Source organism: Muscardinus avellanarius (genome assembly GCF_963383645.1).
Source record: "Muscardinus avellanarius genome assembly, chromosome: 5".
In the NCBI taxonomy this organism is placed as follows: Eukaryota; Metazoa; Chordata; class Mammalia; order Rodentia; family Gliridae; genus Muscardinus; species Muscardinus avellanarius.
Window position 1 is genome coordinate 77,244,122 of NC_137790.1, and position 21,532 is coordinate 77,265,653.

The following is a 21,532-nucleotide window of genomic DNA, read 5'->3' on the forward strand; positions in this document are numbered from 1 at the left end:
ACCAAAAAAATAAGCCTTTTTGGCACTTGTTTTAATTTGGGTCAGTAGATATAAGTCCCTCCTCACTCATAAATAAAATCAAAACAAGCCAGGCATGGTGACCCACACCTGTAATTCAGGTACTTAAGAGGTTGAGACAGGAGGATTCCAAGTTCAAAGTCAGCCTCAGCAACTTATAGTGAGGCCCTCAGCAACCTGGGGAGACCCTGTTTCCAAATAAGAAATATAATTGAACTGGAGTTTTAATTTCCAGTACTAAAACACAAAAACCTCAAAACAAGAGATCAAGTCAATAATCACTTAGACCTAAGTTTCCCATCCAAATGAATGGATGGGTAATGAGAGGAATATACTTACCTTTTCTTGTAGTAAGTACCCTTAAAAAAATAGAAATTAAATCTCCAAATATTTCAGGACTTTTTTTTTCAAACATCACTAGAGCATTTTTTGATGTACCAAGCCCTAAAGCAGCATTTTGTGATCACATTCCATTTTCTTCCATTTTCCAAACTATTAAGATTTGATATTTACATTTAAAAGTTATTTTAGGCACTTGAGTTGCCCTTATCATGTTCAGAAAATATCTTTCAGGAGGTGCAGAAGCCAGATCTGCAAAAATCATTCTAGGTATGAATTATTCATAATTTTATAGAAGTTGAAGTGTCTTCTAATATCTTTCTTTTCTTCTTTTTTGTTGTTAGTGTGCTGGAAATCAAACCTAGGGCTATTCTACCAGTCAGTCTTCCAATACCATTTTTTCAACTTTATTTTTTGTTTTCAAATACTTTTACTGGTGCATTGTAGTCTTAGAAAGTACTTCATAGTGATAGTGACAAGCACTCAGCACTTGGTGAGCTCCATAGTAAGAGAGCAAACTAAGAAACCATTTCATTACCAAAATGCTATCTAGCTGCTACTTACTACCATTTCCCCTGACTTACTACTCACCAAACAGAAGCTAAGTAAGTTTTCATTCACTGTCTAGTACTAACCAGAAGGGACTACAATCAAATTTTGAGACAACCTCTTTCAAATGACTAATGCTTCTCAGGCAAAATCCACATTACAAAATACTTTATATCTCTGCTATAACATATCCAACTTCAGTATTAAGAGTATATATAGCACAACAGTAAGTTACTAAGAAGTGTTATAAAATTAACTACAGAAAGATGTAGAAACCAGTGCTGACCTTAAGGATTTTGTTAATCAGTTATAATAAGTTTTAATGAAATCCTCAAACCAAGGAGCTTGGAACCACAAAACTATATTCTATTTCTAGGAAAGAATAAAAGAGCAAAACCACCTTTTCCAAATACAATTTCCATTTTAATTACCACACAAATGGAGCCTCACTGAGGTCCATAATGCCAAGTACTTTTTGATAATCTGAAACAAGTATTTCAGACATCGAACCATTTAGTCTTAACATTTTTAAAGCAAGAGCAACCGATCCTGAACTTTTCAAAAATACTTTAAAGTTCGTTCTCTTTATTCCATTATAAATATTTCCACAAAATACCCATTTTAGTAAAATGAAAAGAACAGCCCAAATAAAACTTCTGAAAAAGATTTTTTAATCTTACCTCTACACTAGGGCTAAGGCTGCTTGGCAGTGTTTCTGAAGTCACAGTAGTGCTTGGAAGGCTGGAAATTTCCCAAGTATTCACAGGCTGAATTGGTTCATCCTGTTTTGAACGATCTATACATTTTGGATTATCCAGTAAGGTCACTTCATAAAATTCTTGAATATCTAAAGATGAGTAAAGGAAAAGAAAAATTCATATTTCTATTTCTAATAAAATTATACAATGCTAAAACAATATAACCCAGAGAGCAAAATTTTCATTATAATTAGGAAAATAAGTCTAATGCTACAATGTGCTTCAATAGTAAATATTTCATTATGTCACAATCATGTCAAAACCTGTATTTTAGCCGGGAGTGGTGGTGCACGCTTGTAATCCCTGCACTTGGATTAAGGAGGCTGAGACAGGAGGATAGCACAGGTTCGAAGCCAGCCTCAACTACTTAGTAAGGCTCTTAGCAACTAAATAAAATAAAATAAAATTTCCAAATAAAATATAAATCTGGGAGTATAGCCAGGAGGTAGAAAGCCTCTGGGTTCCACCCCTAGTATCACCAAACAAACAAAAAACACCTGTATTTTACACTTCAAAAATCTGTCCTAGTCAGGCGCGGTAGCATCTGCCTATAATCCCAATATTGGGGAGACTGAGACAGGAGGACCCCAGGTTTGCAGCAAGCCTCAGAAATTTAAGCTCTCTGCAACTTAACAAGACACTGTTTCTAAAGAAAAAATAGGGCCAAAGTTATAGTTCAGAGGTGGAATACCCCTGGGTTCAATCCCCAATAAAACACACACACACACACACCCCTCTGTCCTGACGCCAGGCATGATGGCACACACCTGTAATCCCAGTGCTTGGAAGGTTGAGACAGGAAGATCACAGGTTCAAGGCCAGTCCCTGCACCTATCAAGATCTTGTTTCAAAATAAAAAATAAAATAAAAAAAAGGTTGGGGTTTAACTCAGAGATAGAATGTCTCTAGATTCAATCTTCAATACCAAAAAATATATTTTAAAAATCAGTCCTGAGTTCAAATCTCAAATAATTTCAAATAATAACCAGGGTATTCTACCTCTGAACTATAACTCTGGCCCTATTTTTTCTTAAACTCTGATAACTTGCCTATTACTGTGAATCATTGCAAGAATTGAGTATAATTAAGTGCCTAAATAGGTTCCTAATAGACAGCAGCTATTCGTTATTATGAATTCTGCAGAAATTAGTCATTACTAATATTTTTATCTTTATTATCAATATGCAAGCTGAGAATGTAAATCCTTCAAGATTTTAACAGCCTATGTTTGCCAAAAATTAAAACACTGAAAAAATTTTAGCAAAGCGTGATAGTGCATACCTGTAATCCCAGTACCTGGGAAGCTGAGACAGGAGGATAGAAGGTTCAATGACAGCCTCAGCAACTTAGTAACACCCTGTTTTGAAATAAAAAATTAAATAGGGCTGGGAGTATAACCCAGAAGCAGAATGCCCCTGGATTTCACCCTGGTACCACAAAATAAAAAAATAATAACACCGGGCGTAGTGGCGCACACTTGTAATCCCCACACGTGGGAGGCGGAGACAGGAGGATTGCGCAGGTTCGAAGCCAGCCTTGCTGGCTTAAGAGACCCTGTTTCCAAATAAAAATATAAAAAATAGGTGTCTGGGAGTGTAGCCCGGAGGTAGAAGGGTTTCCAGAAACCCTCAGTACCACCAAAAAAATAATAATTATAAAATAAAAAGAAATAAAAAAAACAAAGAAATAGAAGTCTAATATCTAGTGGCATAATGGCATACACTTGTAATTCCAATTCTTGGGAAGCTGAGACAGGAGGATCACAGGTTATCAGCCAGCCTCAGAAACTTAGTGAAACCCTCTGCAACTTAATTAGACCTCTTTCAAAATAAAAGAATAAAACTGGGCTGGGAGTATAACTCGGAGGTAGAATATCCCTTGGTTGAATCCTCAGTACAAAAAAAATAAAGTCAGTTAAATATTTTACAGTATTTTAGAAACAATCAGTTAAAAGCATGACAAAACACTAAAAGAAAACTATAAATTTATTTATTTATTTATTTATTTATTTATTTATTTATTTATTTTGGTGGTACTGGGGTTCCTGGAAGCCCTTCTACCAATGGGCCTCACTCCCAGACCTATTTTATACTTTTTTTTATTTGGAAACAGGGTCTCTTAAGCCAGCCAGGCTGGCTCCGAACCAGCGTGATCCTCCTGTCTCCGCCTCCCAAACGCAGGGATTACAGGCGTGCGCCACCACGCCCGGCCTCTATAAATTTATGAGTATAACTTAAAAGATCAAATTATTTTGCTAATAACTAAAACTGTACAAACGTAGGATACTAACAGTAGTTATTCATACTGCTCAGAAGCTCTGAGTGACAGTTATATAATGTTTAGATTCATATTCTAAGTTCTTTATTCACCTACTGGTATAATTTTGAATTGATTTTTTAAAAGGAGATGGAATTATTTAACAGTAAAGAGGGGCATTATCCTGTACAGAATTATGCACAATAACTATAAATATTGAAACAGAACTTTTACCGCTTATTTATCATTATTTTTGAAAGCATAACTACCTCCTTGAAAAAACAAACCTCATAAAACAGTAGGAAAAAAGTAACTCCTGTTTCTATTTTAATAACCAGTAGAATTATAGAATTTCCAAATATAGGGATAATTAGAAACAAATGTTGCCACAGTAAGTATAGTTTCAATTTACCTCAAAGGGGGATTAAGAATATTGTCAGTGAATGCTACATTTTAATAAACCAGGAATCACTGTATAAAACTGACACATTATCATGAGATTTAAAAATCAAACCATCACTAACCAAGTATTCTTAAAAAAAATTATTTAATCCTAACACATATTAAATATTCAGAACCAATTTATAGTTTACAGTAAACTACAGGGAACAGAAGAACAAGTTAAATGACACAAAAAGCCAGGAAGCAAAATCAAAAGGAGATACCCCACAAGACAAAGACAAATGGCAGAATATTATCAGAAAATCAATGCAACAAAAGGGAAATTATTTGAATAAAAGACTGTTCTGGATTTAAAAAGCAAACATGTACTATCTTCAAAAAAAAGTTTATGAGCAGGCATAGTGACATTCCATTGTAAAAATCCCAGCATTCAAGAGGCTGAGACCAGAGGATCGGGGTTCATGGGTAGCCTCAGCTACTTAGTAAGGCCCTTCTCAACTCAGTGAGACCATGTTTCAAAATGGAAAGACTAAAAAATAGGGCTGGGAGTGTAGCTAGGAGGTGCGAATGCCCCTGGGTTCCATCCCCAGTACCACAAACAAACAAACAAACAAATAAATAAATAAAAGATTAGGAAAAAGAAAAAACATGAATTTTTTGTAGAAGTAACATGTGGTGGGTAGATACATTTATGTACAACATATATTTTTATCTACAAAGGAGATACATCTTATAGATATTCCTACTTACATAGAAAGCAGTAACTCCTGCCATGTGTGTTGTATACATACATAAATATATACATATATATTATGTAGGCAAGTACTTATATCAGTTTTATTCATAATAGATGTAACTTGGGAGCAACCAAGATGTTATTTAATAGGTGAGAAGATAAACGGTAGTACTTCCATACAATGGAGTATTCTTCAGCAAGAAGAAAGAAGCAATCAAGCCATGAAAAGGCACGTAGGAACCTTAATACACAATCCCAAGTGAAAGAAGCCAATCTGAAAATGCTATATATATTCATTATTCCAACTGCATTTTAGAAAAGGCAAACTATGGAAACAGCAAAAGACCAGTGGTTTCCAGGAGCTGGGGAGCAGATACAGTAATGAACAGGTAGAGCACAGAGGATTTTTAGGGCAATAAAATTATTCTGTATGATACTGCAAAGGTAGAAACATGTAACCAAACACAAATTTTTTAATGTATAACACAAAGAGTGAATCACAATGTAAACTATGAACTTCAGATAAGAACAATGAATTAATGGCTTGTCAGTTTTAACAAATGTACCATACTCATGCAAGATGTTGATAATAAAGGAAGAGATAAAAATATGGGAACTGTGCTTTCCACTCAATTTTTCTACAAAATGTATAAGGGAACATAATTGATTTTATGTTTAAAGAATTACACAACCTTGTATTTTAGGTACTTGAGATTGAACTCAGGGCCGTTCTACCTCTGAGATACACCCCCAGCCCTATTTTATTTTTTCATTATAAAAGAGGGTATTGCAGAGCCAGATGTGGTGGCGCACGCTTGTAATCCCAGCATTTGGGAGGCTGAGACAGGAGGATATGGGTTCACAGCCAGCCTCAGCTACTTAGTGAGGCCCTTTGCAACTTAGTGAGACCCTGCTTCAAAATAAAGAACAAAAAATAGGGCTGAGGGTGTCACTCAGAGGTAGAATGCCCCTGGGTTCCATCCCCAGTACTGCAAAAAACAAACAAACAAAAACAGGTTATTGCTAAGTTGATGAGAGAGTTTCACTATTTGCTAAGACTGTTCTAGAAAATGTGATCCTTCTGTCTCAGTCTTCCAAATACTGGGATACAAGCATGTGCCACCACATCAGGCAACCTTCTATTTTATATAATTTCCAAATGTTTCAAAAAGTAGAGAAAGAATGTGAATATAAGTGCATGTTTTTATGATCTTGAGGATATACTACAAAAATATTGAGGATTCAATGTTGGGGATAGCCTTTCCAAGCATGGTATCAAGGGCAGAGGACGTTAAAAAAAATACTAATAATCACAAATAAATACCAGTGCATAAATATCAATGCTTTTTTATCCAAGTTTAAAAACAAATTATAAACATAAGTTATTTGTAAATTTGATGGCACATAAGAGTTGATATGCCTAAAATAGACATATCTAAGTAAAAAGAAAATAAAAAGGAGCGCAACAACATGAATAGGTAATTTACAAAAGAAGTTAAAATAACCAAATCGCCGGGCGTGGTGGCGCACGCTTGTAATCCCCGCGCTTGGGAGGCGGAGACAGGAGGATCGCGCAGGTTCGGAGCCAGCCGCGCTGGCGTAAGAGACCCTGTTTTTAAATTTAAAAAAAGTATAAAAATAGGTCTGGGAGTGTAACCTGGAGGTAGAAGGGTTTCCAGGAACCCCAGTACCACCAAAAAATAAATAAATAAAATAAAATAAAATAACCAAATCACTTTTTTTTTTTACATCTTTGGCTAATTTAAAAATGTTTAATAACCGGGCTTGGTATCCCAGTACTTGGGAGACTGAAAGAAGAGGATTGCAGGTTCAAGGACAGTCTCTGCAAGAAGTGAGTCTCTCATTAAACCTAGCGAGACCCTCTTTCAAAATAAAAAAAATTTTTTTTCAGCAAATACAATAGGCTGGGAGTGTAGCTTGGAAGTAGAATGTCTCTGACTTCAATCCCCAGTGCTGCAAAAAATAAAGATGTACAATAAAACTTCAAAATAACAAAGGTATATTCCACATATTGGTAGAAAATATTAAAAGAGAGATTATTAAGGTATGATAAAGTAGTCATTCTTCCACATACTACCTAAAAAATTAAACTGATTTGGCATTCCAAAAAGTATTTAATATTTTAGATTAAAAGATTTAAAATTCACATCTCCTTTGACCAAGTAATTCTAGGAATTTGTCCTAAGGATGTAATAATTTGAAACAAGCCAGGCGTGGTGGTACATAACTGTAATTCCAGTACTTGGGAAGCTGAGATAGAAGGATCACTGATTTGAGGCCTGCATGCCTTAGTGAGCATTAGTTTCAAAGTAAAAAATAAAATAGGATTGGGGTATAGCTCAGAGGTAGAATGCCCCTGGGTTCAATCCCTAGTTACACACACACACAAAAAGTACAAATAAAAAAGTGTGAAACAAAAAATGCACGTATAAATGCAATGTTTCTAAGAAAAATTATAAACCTAAATGTTCCTAGGAAACCATTAATAAAACTAAAAAACCTCAGCAACAGAGAAACTCTCAGCAACCTCGAGAGACCTTGTTTCAAAACAAAAAATAAAAAGGGCTGGGGTGGTGTAGGTCAGAGGCAGAATGCCCCTGATTCAATCCCAGTACATACACACACACACACACACACACACACACACACACACACACACACACACCTCTGAAACCAGGGGCATTCTACCCTGAGCTACACCTTCAGCCCTACATACATTTATACAAATTCAATTACAGCTATTTATAGAAGTACAACTGCACTAACACACAAACACACACACTTCTACCTGTAAGTCCACCCAATAAGTGAATGTACCAAATAAAAACAACATAACCAGGCATGAGCTCACTTGCTTGTAATCCTAGTACTTGGGAGGCTGAGACAGGAAGATTGCAGGTTCCTTAGTGGGGCTCTCTCTCAGCAACCTAGTGAGACTGTTTCCAAATAAGAAATAAAATCTGTCTTGAGGATATAGCTTAGAGGTAGAATGCCTCTAAGTTCAATCCCTAGTATCACAAAATAAATATGGAACAGAGAAGACTTCCCTTATGTATTCTTAGCTTTCCTGTATGCCTCTCCTGATAGGAGCTTCTTGCTATATCTCACTATGCAGAGTGTGATTCTTCAATTAATGTGTTTTTAGTACAATAGGACACTTAAACACAAGTCAACTACTTATCTGGTGCTCAACTAAAGAAACAATGATTCCTTCCCACTCTAAGAAACAATTGTGCTTCAGTTAGTAAGCAACAATGTTAATTAAATTCCTGAAAGATTTTCCATCATAACTAACTAGATGTAATTTTTCACCTTACATATTAAGTATCAATTCTCATGCAATAAACAATTTTATTATGTTTTACTTAGAAGTTATTTCTGCAACATGGAAGAATAACATTCTAGAAGGATAGTCACTCCATGGATGAATTACCTTTGGTATAAAAATAATTTTTATTTATATTTTATATAATACATAGCTATCTGCCAGGCATGGTGGCCCATGACTGTAATTCCAATACTTGGGAAGCTAAGACAGATCCTAAGTTCAAGGACAGCCCACAGATTCAAGGATAGCCTCTCTCCAGCAACATATAACTTTTAGTAATCCCGTAAGACTCTGTTTTAAAACAAAAAATAAAAAGGCTATGTGTGTAGTTCAGAGGTAGACTCCCTTGGGTTCAGTCACCGATATCACAAAAAATTTTTAAAAATAAAAAAATAAGTAGCCGGGCGTGGTGGTGCACGCTTGTAATCCCCGCGCTTGGGAGGCAGAGACAGGAGGATCGCGCAGGTTCGAAGGCAGCCGCGTGCGCTGGCTTAGGAGACCCTGTTTCCAAATAAAAATGTAAAAGTAGGTCTGGGAGTGTAGCCCGGAGGTAGAAGGGCTTCCAGGAACCCCAGTACCACCAAAATAAATAAATAAATAAGTATAGTTACCTCGTCTTAATGTTTTATATGGAACATATATTATCTTTATAATAAATTCCATTTTGGAAGGATACAGGGAAGGTAATCAGAGGGGTGAAGAAACTGAACTATAACCCTGCCATTTCACAGGGGAAAATACTCTTTATCAGTTCACTGACTAAAAGCAAGTATAACTTTATAAACTAAAAATGTACAATAGTCAGATCTATTCAAGCACAGATAGTCAACTGATTTCTAAACTAATATACATGTCAACAGCTATTTTAATCCCTGAAAAATATACTACTAAAATAAAGTATATATTACACACAATTTGTATTTACACAGTAGAAACAGGAAAGATGTCAAACTAGGTGCAAAAAAGAAATTCTTCCAGCACTTTAGACATTATTTGACTAGCAGGATTCACTTAACTACTCCTTAAAACCAAGTACTTACCAAAAAGAAACAAAGCATCTCTTAGTGGCCTATTCCTGGACTGGGGTAGGATAAGTAAAAAGTAATAAAGTGCTCAAGAAAATTATGGTACCTGTCACAAAAACACAGGGCAAGCTTACAGAGGACTCCACTGGCCAAATCTGGATGGTAACAAATCCAGGAAACAGAAATCTGCAAGTTCAGGATAGCAGGACACAGAGAGACAGGCAGTAAAATGCCAAGTTAATAGGAAAAATGGAGAGGTATGCTGCTGTTAGAAGACTTGTCAATTTTCAACCACCACAGAAAAAAATAGCTTCAAGCAATAATCATCAATGGATGCTAAGTCTAGATGGAAAATTTGCTAAAGAGCAAGATATGTAAGATATGTAAGTGGCATTAAAGTGTCTCTCTTACATACTGATTATAAGAAGAAGGGGAAAAACAGAGAAATCAGACAACCTGCAACTGAATAATCAAAATTAACATTACTATTGGGCACAAGGGGTGCATACTTGTAATCCCAGCTACTATGGAGACTGAAACAGGAGGACAAGTTCTTGGCCAACCTGAGGAGGAACTTTAGTGAGACCCTGTCTCAAAATGTAACAAGATGTAGCTTAGCAGTAGAGCTTTTGCCTAGCATAGTAGAAGCCATAGGAAGGAAGGAAGGAAGGAAGGAAGGAAGGAAGGAAGGAAGGAAGGAAGGAAGGAAGGAAGGAAGGAAGGAAGGGCGGGCACAACTTAGTAACTGAGGGTCCATGAGCAAGAAGGAAAAGGGAAAGGGAGGAAGGGAGGGAGAGAAGGAAAAGAAACAAATGAAACATTACAAAGGAAAGGCAGCTGACTTTGTATTGCTTTGATTGTATAGAAAACTAAGCCAGGAAGACAAATCAAACCACAGGCAAACATCAGACAAACCCAAAATTTAAAAATTAAGAGTGGAGGGTAACATGTTCTTTAAAAATGTCAGGATCAAAGACAGCTGTGGAAATGCCTCTAGACTAAAGGACAGTAAAGAGACATGACAACTAAATGTAATACCCTGTCCTAGTCTAGATCCTGTACTGAGCAAACACTAACCCCCCACAGATGAAATGGCTTAGAAAGAGTATTTACAGATCCTTTTACAGCTGTGTGATTGCAAGGTTCTAAAGAGAATCCAACAAGATTCCACATAATAAAAACACTGCCCTACACTTCTAATAAACAAAAGTATTAGTAAATAATTCAATTTAATTCAATCAAAACCAAGTAAAAAGTTAATAAAATTCTCTTCCAATTATGTAAAGTTTTAGCCAAAAGTCTAATTCATATCCTTGCTCAAGCATAGTCTACAAAGTTAACACATACACAAGTCAGCAACAGACTAAAATGGAACATTAAGAACATTAAAAAGGAACATTAAGTTACATTAAGAAAAAAAACACACACTTAGAAACATTCACATTTTACCTTGATTACTAAGTAAATATACTTTTCAAAATATGTGAGTCCTATCATTATAAAAGCAATTCATTATAGGCATTTTGGTAATTGTTAAAAAAAACACCAGTGACCCTATGAATTAATATGTCTCAAACATGCTTGTTATTGGTATTATTATATTTTAAATAAACTCTAAAAATGATAGGGAAGATTCTAATGGTTGAGGGTGAGAAGAGGCTATGGATTCAAGTTAGTTGAGTTCAATTTCTAGCTACACAACTTAGTAACTGAGGGTCCATGAGCAAGATTGGTCAATTTTCAGTGCCTCAGTCTTCCAATCTATGAAACGGCATAATCACCTTATTGATAAATACATACCTCATAGGATTCTGATGACTAAATAAATACCTATCTTAGCACATTAAAACTGGTTAATAATTGGAAGGCTAAGACAGAAGGACTGTTGGTTCTAGGCCAATGGATTGTAACTTAGTGAGATCTTGTTTCAAAATAAAATGAAATAAAACAGGACTGAGGGTATAGCTTGGAGGTATTAACACCCCTGGGGTCAATCTTCTAGTACCACAAAAAAAGATAAAGTGATCAATAAATGCCAACCATCACTACTGTTTACATATATTTGAATGAAAGGGAAGCATACTTCGATAATGATTAAAACTGCTATGATAAAAAAAAATTTATTTAAAGAAACAAGTGTTGGCAAGCCGGGCGTGGTGGCACACACTTGTAATCTCAGCACTTAGGAGGCTGAGACAAGAGAATGGCAGTTTGCAGAAAGCCTCAGCTACTTAGTGAGGCCCTTTGCAACTCAGTGAGACACTGTTTAAAAATAAAGAATAAAAAATAGGGCTGAGGGTGTAGCTCAGGTACAATGCCCCTGGGTTCCATCCCCAGTACTGCAAAACAACAACAACAAAAACAGGTGTTGGTGAGGATGTGAAGAAATTGGAAGCTTGTACACTCTTGGTGTGATTATAAAATGGTGCAACCTCTATGGAAAACAGTATGCTGGTTTCTCAAAAATGTTAAAAAATGTAACTACCATATGATTACACAACCCAACTTCTGGTTATTATCCAAAGGAATTGAGAGCAAGCAATATTGATAATAGTAGCCAAGAAGAAGGAACAATCCAGCTGTTAATCAATGAGTGAATAAGCAAAATGTGGCATATACATACATACAACAAACTATTATTTAGCCTTTAAAGGAAAATCTTGTCACATGTTATCAGATGGCAGAATCTTGAGGACTTCATACTAAGTGATATAAGCTAGTCACAAAAAAAGACAAATACTGTTTAATTTCACTTATATGGGGTAACTAACAGTTAAATTCATGGAAACAAAAAGTAAAAGAGTGGTCCTCAAATTAAGGGGGGAGTATAGGAAAAGAGGAATAGCTGTTTAATAAACAGAGTTTCAGTTTTACAAGATGAAAATATTACAGAGATCTGTTTCACAATATGAATATACTTAACATTCCTCATCTGTACATTTCAACATAGTTAACATGGTAAAAGAGTGATGCTTCCAAAACAGACATTTACCATGTTAATAAAGGCTAGCAAAACTATTAGTTAACAGAGTAATGATAGATGAACAGGGAACTAAAAAATTCATAAATGAACAGTGTTATTACATCCCTCTTAATTCTGAAATATATGCAGAATGAAAATAAAGCATTATATTAAAATAAGCTTGCTACTAAAAGAAACAACAAAATGGAAAGGCAATCTACATTTGGAAAAATATTTGTAAGCCACATATCCTGCAAGGAGTTAATATCCAAAATTCATAAAGAACAATTACAACTCAATAACAGAAAAACAACCCAATTAAAAAAAAAAAGACAAAGGACCTGAAGAGACATTTCTCCAAAGAGATAAAAGTGACTAAAAAGCATGAAAAGGTATATAATATCACTAATCAGGGAAATACAAATTAAAACCACCATGAGATCTCTCTTCATACCTATAAGGATGGCCAGTATTAAAAAGAAAAGAGATGCCGTGCGTAGTGGCACACGCCTTTAATCCCCATGCTTGGGAGGCAGAGACAGGAGGATCGCGCTGGTTCGGAGCCAGCAGCGCGCTGGCTTAGGAGACCCTGTTTCCAAATTTAAAAAGATATAAAATAGGTCTGGGAGTATAGCCCGGAGGTAGAAGGGTTTCCAGGAACACCAGTACCACAATAAATAAATAAATAAATAAATAAATAAATAAATAAATAAATAAATAAATAAATAAATAAATAATAAAAAGACAAGAGATAACAAATGTTGGTGAGGGTGAATAGAAAGAAAAGGGAAGCTGGGTGTGGTGGCGCACGCTTGTAACCCCCACGCTTGGGAGGCAGAGACAGGAGGATCACGCAGGTTCGAAGCCAGCTGCAGGTGCTAGCTTAGGAGACCCTGTTTCCGGAAAAAAAAAAAAAGAAAAGAAAAGAAAGAAAGAAAAGGGAACCCTAGTACACTGTCAGTGAGAATTTAGATTTGCACAGCTATTATAAAAAATATGAAAGTTCCTAAAGAAATTTACAATATATCTTACTCAAATTGCTTTGATATAACCCAGAGAATAAAATAAGGCAGATGTTATATATCATTTATATAAAAATTATCACCAGGTATGTTTGGGGAATAAATTTTAAACAAATGTACAATTCATTATTATTATTATTATTATTTGTGTGTGTGTGTGTGTGTGTGTGTGGTACTAACTATTGAATATAGGGGTATTCTGTCTCTGAACTACACCCCCAGCCCCTATTTTATTTTTTATTTCAAAACGGGGTCTCACTAAGTAGCAGAGGGCCTTGCTAAGTTTCTGAGATTGGTTGCAAACCTGCAATCCTGTCTCAGCCTCCCAAGTACTGGGATTATACGTAATCTTAAATATTTATCTAAAGAAACAACTTATAAATTGCATCATTATTTCATGTGCCACTAAGAATACAAAAAATATTAAAAATAATAAACCAGGAAGGCATGTTAGCACATGCTCATAATCCTAGTACTTAGGAGGCTGAGACAGGAGGACTACAGGTTCATAACCAGCCTCAACTCAGAACCTTAGTGAGGCCCTCTTCAACTTAGTGAGACCCTGTTTCAAAATAATAAAAATAAAATAGGGCTAGGGGTGTAGCTCAGAGGTAAAGGCCCCTGGGTTTCATCCTCAATTCCACAAAAGAAAAAGACATATACCATTTATAAAATATATCCCAAATTCAGGGATATTAAAGTATTTTAAAATTGGTATCTCAGAATAGATATAATTATGTATATGTTTATCCCTCTAAATAACCAACTTAACCAAAAACAATCTATATAACATAATCTATAAAATATAGCCTATCAACTATGGGGGAATCAATATTTCTATAATATCAATATAATATCAATATCCCTCAAGTGCCATATACGTTTAATACATGAAAATGGCCATATAGTCAGTTCAAAGAATCAATGCTGATACAAGTACCAAGACACTCAGCATCCCAAATAAATAACTAGATAATTCACTATACCCTAAGCATATTACTTCCAAACTACAGAAATCAAAAACCTTAACACTAAATGACTGTGTGTGTGTGTGTGTGTGTGTGTGTGTGTGTGTGTGTGTGTGTGTATGGAACCGAGGGACCTTGTATCTACGAGCCATACCCCCAGACCCATGTTTTCATTTTTTTTTAAATTTGGAAACAGGGTCTTGTTAAATTGCTGAGAGCCTAAGTAGACAGGAGGAGGATCACAGGTTCATGGCCAGTCTCATCTATTTAGCGAGGTCTTCTGCAACTTAAAGAGATCCTGTTTCAAAATAAAGAATAGAGCCAGGTGTGGTGGCACACACTTGTAATTCCAACATTCAGGAGGCTGAGACCAGAGGATTGCAGTTCACCAGCAGCCTTAGCTACTTAGTGAAGCCCTTTGTAACTCAGTGAGACCCTGTTTCAAAATAAAAAATACACTGCTAGGGGTATGGCTTGGAGGTAGAATGTCTCTAGGTTCCAACCCCAGTACCAAGAAGAAAAAAAAAAAAAGAAAAAAAAGAAGAAAAATGGGCTGGAGGTGTAGCTAAGAGGTACTCAGAGTGCCTCTGGGTTCAATCCCCAGTAGCACAAAAAATAAGTAAATAAATACATGAATATATCCAGTGATAAGATTCCTGTTTCTTTCTTGTGTGTGTTGCAGTACTGGGAATTAAGTCAGGGGACATTCTACCTCCAAGCTATAACCTCAGCCCCATTTTATTTTTTAAACAGGCTCTCACTAGATTGATGAAAGCTCACTATTTTGATGAGGCTGTCCTCAAACCTACACTCTTCCTGTCTCAACAGTCCAAGTACTAGGATCATTGGCATGTGCCACCACATCCAGCTTCATGTCTTATTTTAATCCAAGAGTCCACAGGTCCCAGCTCAGAAGTTACAGTGCTATCTACCAAAGGAAAAAAATAAAATACTTAATCTAGGATTTGGGGGTATATATTATGGACATAATGGACTGGTTTTTAACTTACAGTAATTTATGAAATTAAAGTACATTATGGAGCTAGACATGATTGCACATGCTTGTAATCCCAGTACTTGAGAGGCTGAAACAGGAGGATCACATTCAAGGATAGCCTCAATTACTTAGTAAGGCCTTCTACAACTTAGTGAAAAATAAACTTTAGTTTCAAAATAAAGAATAAAAAATAAGGCTGGACGTGTACTCAGAGGTAGAATGTCCCTGAGTTCAAGCTCCAGTCCCCCCACCCAAAAGTACATTATGATACTGTTTCAAAAATAATGGCAGCTGGGTGTGGTGGCCCATGCTTGTAATCTCAGCATTTGGGAGGCTGAGACAGCCTCGGCACTTATGCCCTTTGCAGCTCAGTGAGACCCTGCTTCAAAAAATAAATAGACTAAAAACTAGGACTAGGGAGTAGCTCAGAGGTAGAATGCCCTGGGTTCCATCCCCAGTACCGCACTTAAAAAAAAAAGAATAAAAAATAGGGCTGGGGTTGTAGCTCGGAGGAAGAATGCCCCCTGAGTTCCATCCCCAGTACTGCAAAAAATAAATAAAATAATTAAAGGCAAAAATGTAAAGCACAAAGAAAGAAAAAACTTTATGGGTCTAACAATGTCCAGACTGAGAAGCAAACATACAAGAGTGCTCTAATCCAGTAGGATCAACAATTCAATTACACCATGGAAACATACAAAAATGTCTAATTTACCTATTTCAAAATTTCTAAAATCCGTTACTTTCTTTACAGCAACATCTCATACCATATTCTGAAAAATGTTACAATATAATTAAAACTAATTATCAAAATAAATTCACAAATAGTTAAATAACTGGACAAATAAGACTCATAATTATTAAACTATCAAAAATTCATTTGTGCATAGTAATAAACATCCAAAACTGGAAAGGCAGCATATGTCAAAATTGTCTCCAAACATAACAAGTCCAACCCCATCTAAAGAAAAATATAAGAAGGGTAAATCCTATTTACTCTAACCACTCAATTTTCTTATGTCACAGACTTCCAACACACGTAAGACTGCAGTCTGTCTAGCTATGTCTATGTACACATGTAAACGAAGATAATGTTTTTTCTGAACAGTGACCCTATTAAATAAAATATTCCTATATTTAATGTTGATCTAAAAAAATCAGTAACTAAAAAGTGATCTTCCTCTTTTTTTGCTGTTTATTCAAAGAACAAATCTGATTATCCATTTTAAGTCTCAGCTCAAATGCAAAATATGTCTATTAATATAAACAAAAAATGACACAATGTTAATAATTTTTGAAGATTGATAACAGGTACATGGCAGTTCACTATACTGTACTCTCTACCCTTAACTTTTTTAAAAGGCTATAAAATGTTAAATTTAAATATTCATCTGTATCAAGTGTTCTTAAAAATCTCTAGTTCTAAAACGTAGTAGAGAGCATCAATTTATCAGTAAGTTATTTGACAAAGTAAATTGATTTACAAATAATCTGTTGATAGAGTAACAACAATTACTCTATCAAAAGAGGCTATATCTGCTTGGAAGAAACAAATATAGTAAAGTATGTCTCATATAAAGTAGTCAATAACAAAAAATTTTTTTTTTCATTCTTAAAACTGGAAGGCAGCCAGGTATGGTGATGCACACTTATAATCCCAGTACTTGGGAGGCTGAGACAGGAAGATCGCAGTTTTACAGCCAGCCTCAGCTACTTAGTGAGGCCCTCTGAAACTTAGTGAGAGCGTTTCAAAATAAGGAATAAAAAATAGGGCTGGGGATGTGGCTTGGAGGTAGAATGCTCCTGGGTTCAATCCCCAGTACCACAAAAAAATAAAAGAAAGAAAGAAAGAAAGAAAGAAAGAAAGAAAGAAAGAAAGAACGAACAAGTTTACTGGTTCAATAGTTTGCAAACTTTCCAAGGTACCTGGAGAAAAGGGCCAAAGACAGAGTACCTTGTTTCATTTATCAGGGATTGTGTATAAAACAGAACACTTTTTCTTAAAAAAGGATCTAGCTACTCTAAAAAGAAAAAGGCTTAAAACCCCATTGTTTCATTTTACCACTCACTCTGTACAATCAGTATAATGTCCTAAAAAAGTCAAATGACTTGTATAATATTCAATTACTGGCAGTGTCAGAATAGAATTCAGGATGGTTGACTATTTGTTCAGTTCTTCTTTAAAAGAATGAACTACCTCAAATTTAAGTTACAGTTAAGAATAAAGCTGTTTCAATTTTCCTGTTTGTAAAGTCAGGTCATTAGACAGGATCATCTCTAAGATCATTGCCCAGGTCTAAAGTTCTGACTCCACAAATGCCAAACTTAACAGAGGTCTATTCTAATGTTAAGGGTATGAATGTCCTTATACATCACACATTTTCAAAGACCACAGAAGAATTACAAGTCAAATACAGAAACAAGCTACCAGTAATTAAATCATTACACCTTTTGAGTCTTGAACCACTTCTGCAACTTCCCAAATCTTTAAATAGTCAATTCTAAGATAAGCTACACTGTACTCAAATAACCTGAAATAATCATACTGTAAGGTTTTTAGGTTATTAAATATTTTTAGAAAGGCTACTGGCCTATGAAAAACATACGGCTCACTACAGATGGTCAAGGTTCTGAATGCCTCATAGAGAAAAGCACATTATCCTCTTACGTTTAAAATAATTGAATTCAAAGAAGCACATAGTGACCACAAATAAACTTTTAATTCCCACCTATTAAAGCCTGAAAGAGGTTGCTCTGAAATATGTTAATAACTCGTTCTATGGAACTTCTGAGCTGCCTATCTTCAGTTTGGCTTAGTTTCGAACGATACTCTTCCAAAAGGTGCAAAGCTCTCTGGGTATCTGAGAAGAAAAGAAGAGTCTGATTAAAATTACATTTATTTACAAAACATATTACATGCTACTGCAAATGATTCTGCAAGACATTGAAACAATTCCCCCAAATCCACCAGGTCAACTGCTGTCTCTACGTTCACGTAGGCACATTCCCAAGAATGACCAAGGTAAAATTTAGACACGTATCACAGTAGAAAAAGGAGGAAAGTGAGCAGTTTGTAATAAATATGCACTGGTAGCTTACAACAGTAAAAGACCATCTGATCAAAGTATTAGCAACCTAGCTTCAGATTACCTGATAGGCAAAAGCAGCTTATCTACAATTTGTCATTATAATCCAAATTGTATTTCAAAACACAAGTGCTTGGTTTCCTACAGCTGCTTAGTAAGAAGTTTGAGTAAAGTACTAAAACACCAACTCAGAGTTTTTAAGGCACTGCAGGGAATACAAATTGCTTCTCTAGTCACTAGAGAGATGGCTAGAAAATAAGTTTAACTAATATTTGGGTGTTTCCATCTTCTTATGTGAAACTGAATAAACAACGGTAGGACCTTGCTGTTTCATCAAAGGGACTTACACATTTTAAAAACGGCAATCATAAAACTGACATACAGAAAAGCAAATGTCATTTAAAAGAAAGTTCCAAAATAAATTCGCACCTTGCTTCCGGACCGGCATTTTTCTCCAGAATCAGGAAGAGGGCACACACCTTTAGAAACACAAAACAAAGAAAAAAAGAACTAAAAGAGGAGAACTGTGATTAAACTAGCATTTCCCTTCAACCCCGAAACCAACCAACCAACCAACCAACCACAACAACAAAACCAACCCGGACCCTATTTGAAAAGCCCACCTCCCAAAGTTTCCCCAAGTGAAAGGAAGAGCCTCCAAACCAGAATCGTCAAAAAGCTTCTTCCTAGGGATGGGCATCCCTGCAGATTCCGAGCAAACACAGTCCGCTCTCCATTTCCCCCGAAAGCTCCCCCGCCCCCAAGGGGCCCCGCAGCCGCCCGGCCGCCCCGCGCCCACCTGCGCCCGCGGGCTCCGCGCTCGCCCCCCGGGTCGCCGGCCCGGCCCCCCGCGGCCGCGCAGCCTCGCCCCCCGCGGCCCCCGCACCTGCGGCGCCGCCAAGTTGCCCGGGCGGCGTGCGCGGAGCCGGGCGCCCCGAGCAGCTCCCCGCCCGGCCGCCCCACGTACCCGTCGCCCCGCCCCGGAGCGGGCCTCCTCCGCGGGGAGCCCCCGCGGCCGCACTGCCCGGGCCGCGCCCGCCGCCGCCGCCGCCGCCCCACCCCCGGAGCTCGCCGCCGCCGCGCCCCAGCCGGCTCTCCCCCCAAACTTTCCGCCAAGATGGCGGCCCCCGAGCTGGCCGGCCGCGCCCCCACGTGACCGCGTTCCCGCGCTCCCAGCCAATGGGAAGTGAGGAGGCGGCTCGCCCCGCGCCCGGTCCCGCGCCGCCACCTCGGGGCTGCCCGGGAGGAGGCGGGCCGGGCCGGGCCGGGGGCGCGCGGGCGCGGGGCGGCTCCCGGGAGGCGCCTCCTTCCCCGAGGCGGCCCGAGGCGCGGCTCCGCGGACAAAGGAGTCGGCGCGCTCCACAGGTGGCCGGCGGCGGCGCGGGACGGCCGTCTCCGCTCGTGAGAGCGAGGAGCGCCGGGGCCCCAGGGCCGCCGCGTGCGGAGCGGGGTCCTCACCTTCACCGGCCCCCGGACGCGAGCCGAGGCATCCCCGACCCCCGGCACTCGGGCCGACCCCAACTCTGCGGCCGAGCAGCGCCTGGCGCCCCCGGGGAGGATCCCGGCCGGGAGAAGCGGGCGGCGGGCGCCGTCTGCGCCACCCACGTGAAGGGGCGGGGGGGGGCGGGACTTGGGCGAGGGAAAGGAGGAGTTGGGGGCATCTCTGTTGCCTTCCACTTGGAACTGATCTTCCGAAGTTCTCGCTTCTCAGTGAAAAGTTTGAAGGGTTTCACCAAAGAAGGGCCTGTAAACCAGGGAGACTAGTTAATCTGGTAAGAAGAAGAAGGTTTCAGTAGAGGGTTTTTAAGTCTTAAGTGTATATAGTTCCAAGTCTGAGTGGGTTTAAGGGTGGGGAGAGAAAGGTTCACTCGTTCATTCGCTCATTCATCCATTCCCCCTGACTGCGTACGCCACCGGTCACCTCGGGCAGTACTCAAGTTGTGGCGGCCCCTTTAAGAACTCACCTGTAGTCTCCTCCTCGGAAGCTGAGCCGCTCTCAGCCGACGCAGCTGGTTTAAGTTTCCTGCACTTAGAGCGGACCTAGTCACTGGTCCTGATCCTCTGGGACCCTGGTCCCCGCTGAGAATGTTGTAGAATGGAAATCTCCAAGTCACTGCCGAAGTGTTCAACTTCTAACAAGGACCTCCCTGCTCTGAGGTCCGGGAGAAGAATTTGCCCAAGGTCACCCAGAGTTACTGACAGAACTGGAAACCCGGAGATCATGGCTTTCAAAACCGGAAGGCTCTTTCCAATAAATCTGACAGCCTTTCACTGAACCTGAATCCATTTGCTAATAAAGGGAAGTCCAAGGGAACCTTGCCCTGTTACCACAACAGCTACTTAGAGGTAGGCTGACCGCTGAGTTTCACTTCTGGATTGCACCTAGGAGTCCTAACTTTTGAGCACCCCACGACTTTAGACCTCATCTATGCCCGCTCTCAGTTTGAGGCAAAGAAACTGAGGTCCAGAAAAGGAAACAACGTGCCCACGGCCATACTTATAAGTCGCTCAGAGACCCATTACCCCAGAACTCAGTTCCCCCAGCTCCAGTCAGGGGCTCTTCGCATTCTTTCAAACAACTTGGTGGTGATGTATTGGCATTTTGGCAGGAGATCTCTGTGCTTTGCTGAATCTAGCACGCAGGGATCTTGAGTAACAGTTAAAGCAACATCGCCTAGGAGGCATTGGGAGGGGAGAGTCAAATGGAGGCTGCTTCCTAAAGCAAGGATCTTAATGGAGGGAAAGTGTTATTTACTAGTGAAATGGCCGATGGCATAAATGATATTATTATCAAGACTCCACTGATGAACTGAGTGGAATGGTTTCGATAAGGAGCCGTTCTAAGAATGAAGAATAGAATTTCTTCAAACTCAGGAGGGTAAGAAGTTTTCCCTTTCCCTTGTTACCATGCATTGTTCATACTATTCACTTGCTAGGCCATGGGATAGAAATAAGTAAGATACAAATTTTTCTCTCAAGGATCCAAAGCCTCAGCACTTGGACAAAGGCCAATTCAACTTTTCCTGGGGCCACCAAAGGCTAAAATTGAAATTTGTGTGAGTTCT

The 21,532-nt window shown here is 38.4% G+C and overlaps 1 protein-coding gene across 13 annotated transcripts in view; it reads right to left on the bottom strand.

Annotated features, from left to right (window-relative positions):
- The window catches only part of DLG1 (discs large MAGUK scaffold protein 1), a gene marked incomplete at both ends in the record, with an annotated part of 254,956 nt that extends 236,014 nt beyond the window's left edge, over window positions 1–18,942 (bottom strand). For 12 of the 13 annotated variants that reach the window (XM_080695604.1, XM_080695603.1, XM_080695619.1 and 9 more), the window contains 3 exons: window positions 1,587–1,753; window positions 18,111–18,242; window positions 18,897–18,915. In XM_080695604.1, the coding sequence (XP_080551730.1) occupies window positions 1,587–1,753; window positions 18,111–18,242; window positions 18,897–18,915 (318 nt within the window). Of the gene's footprint in view, window positions 1–1,586; window positions 1,754–18,110; window positions 18,243–18,896 lie in introns of all 13 variants that reach the window. The other variant, XM_080695610.1, reaches the window with a different exon arrangement.
- Window positions 18,943–21,532: the final 2,590 nt, after the last annotated feature.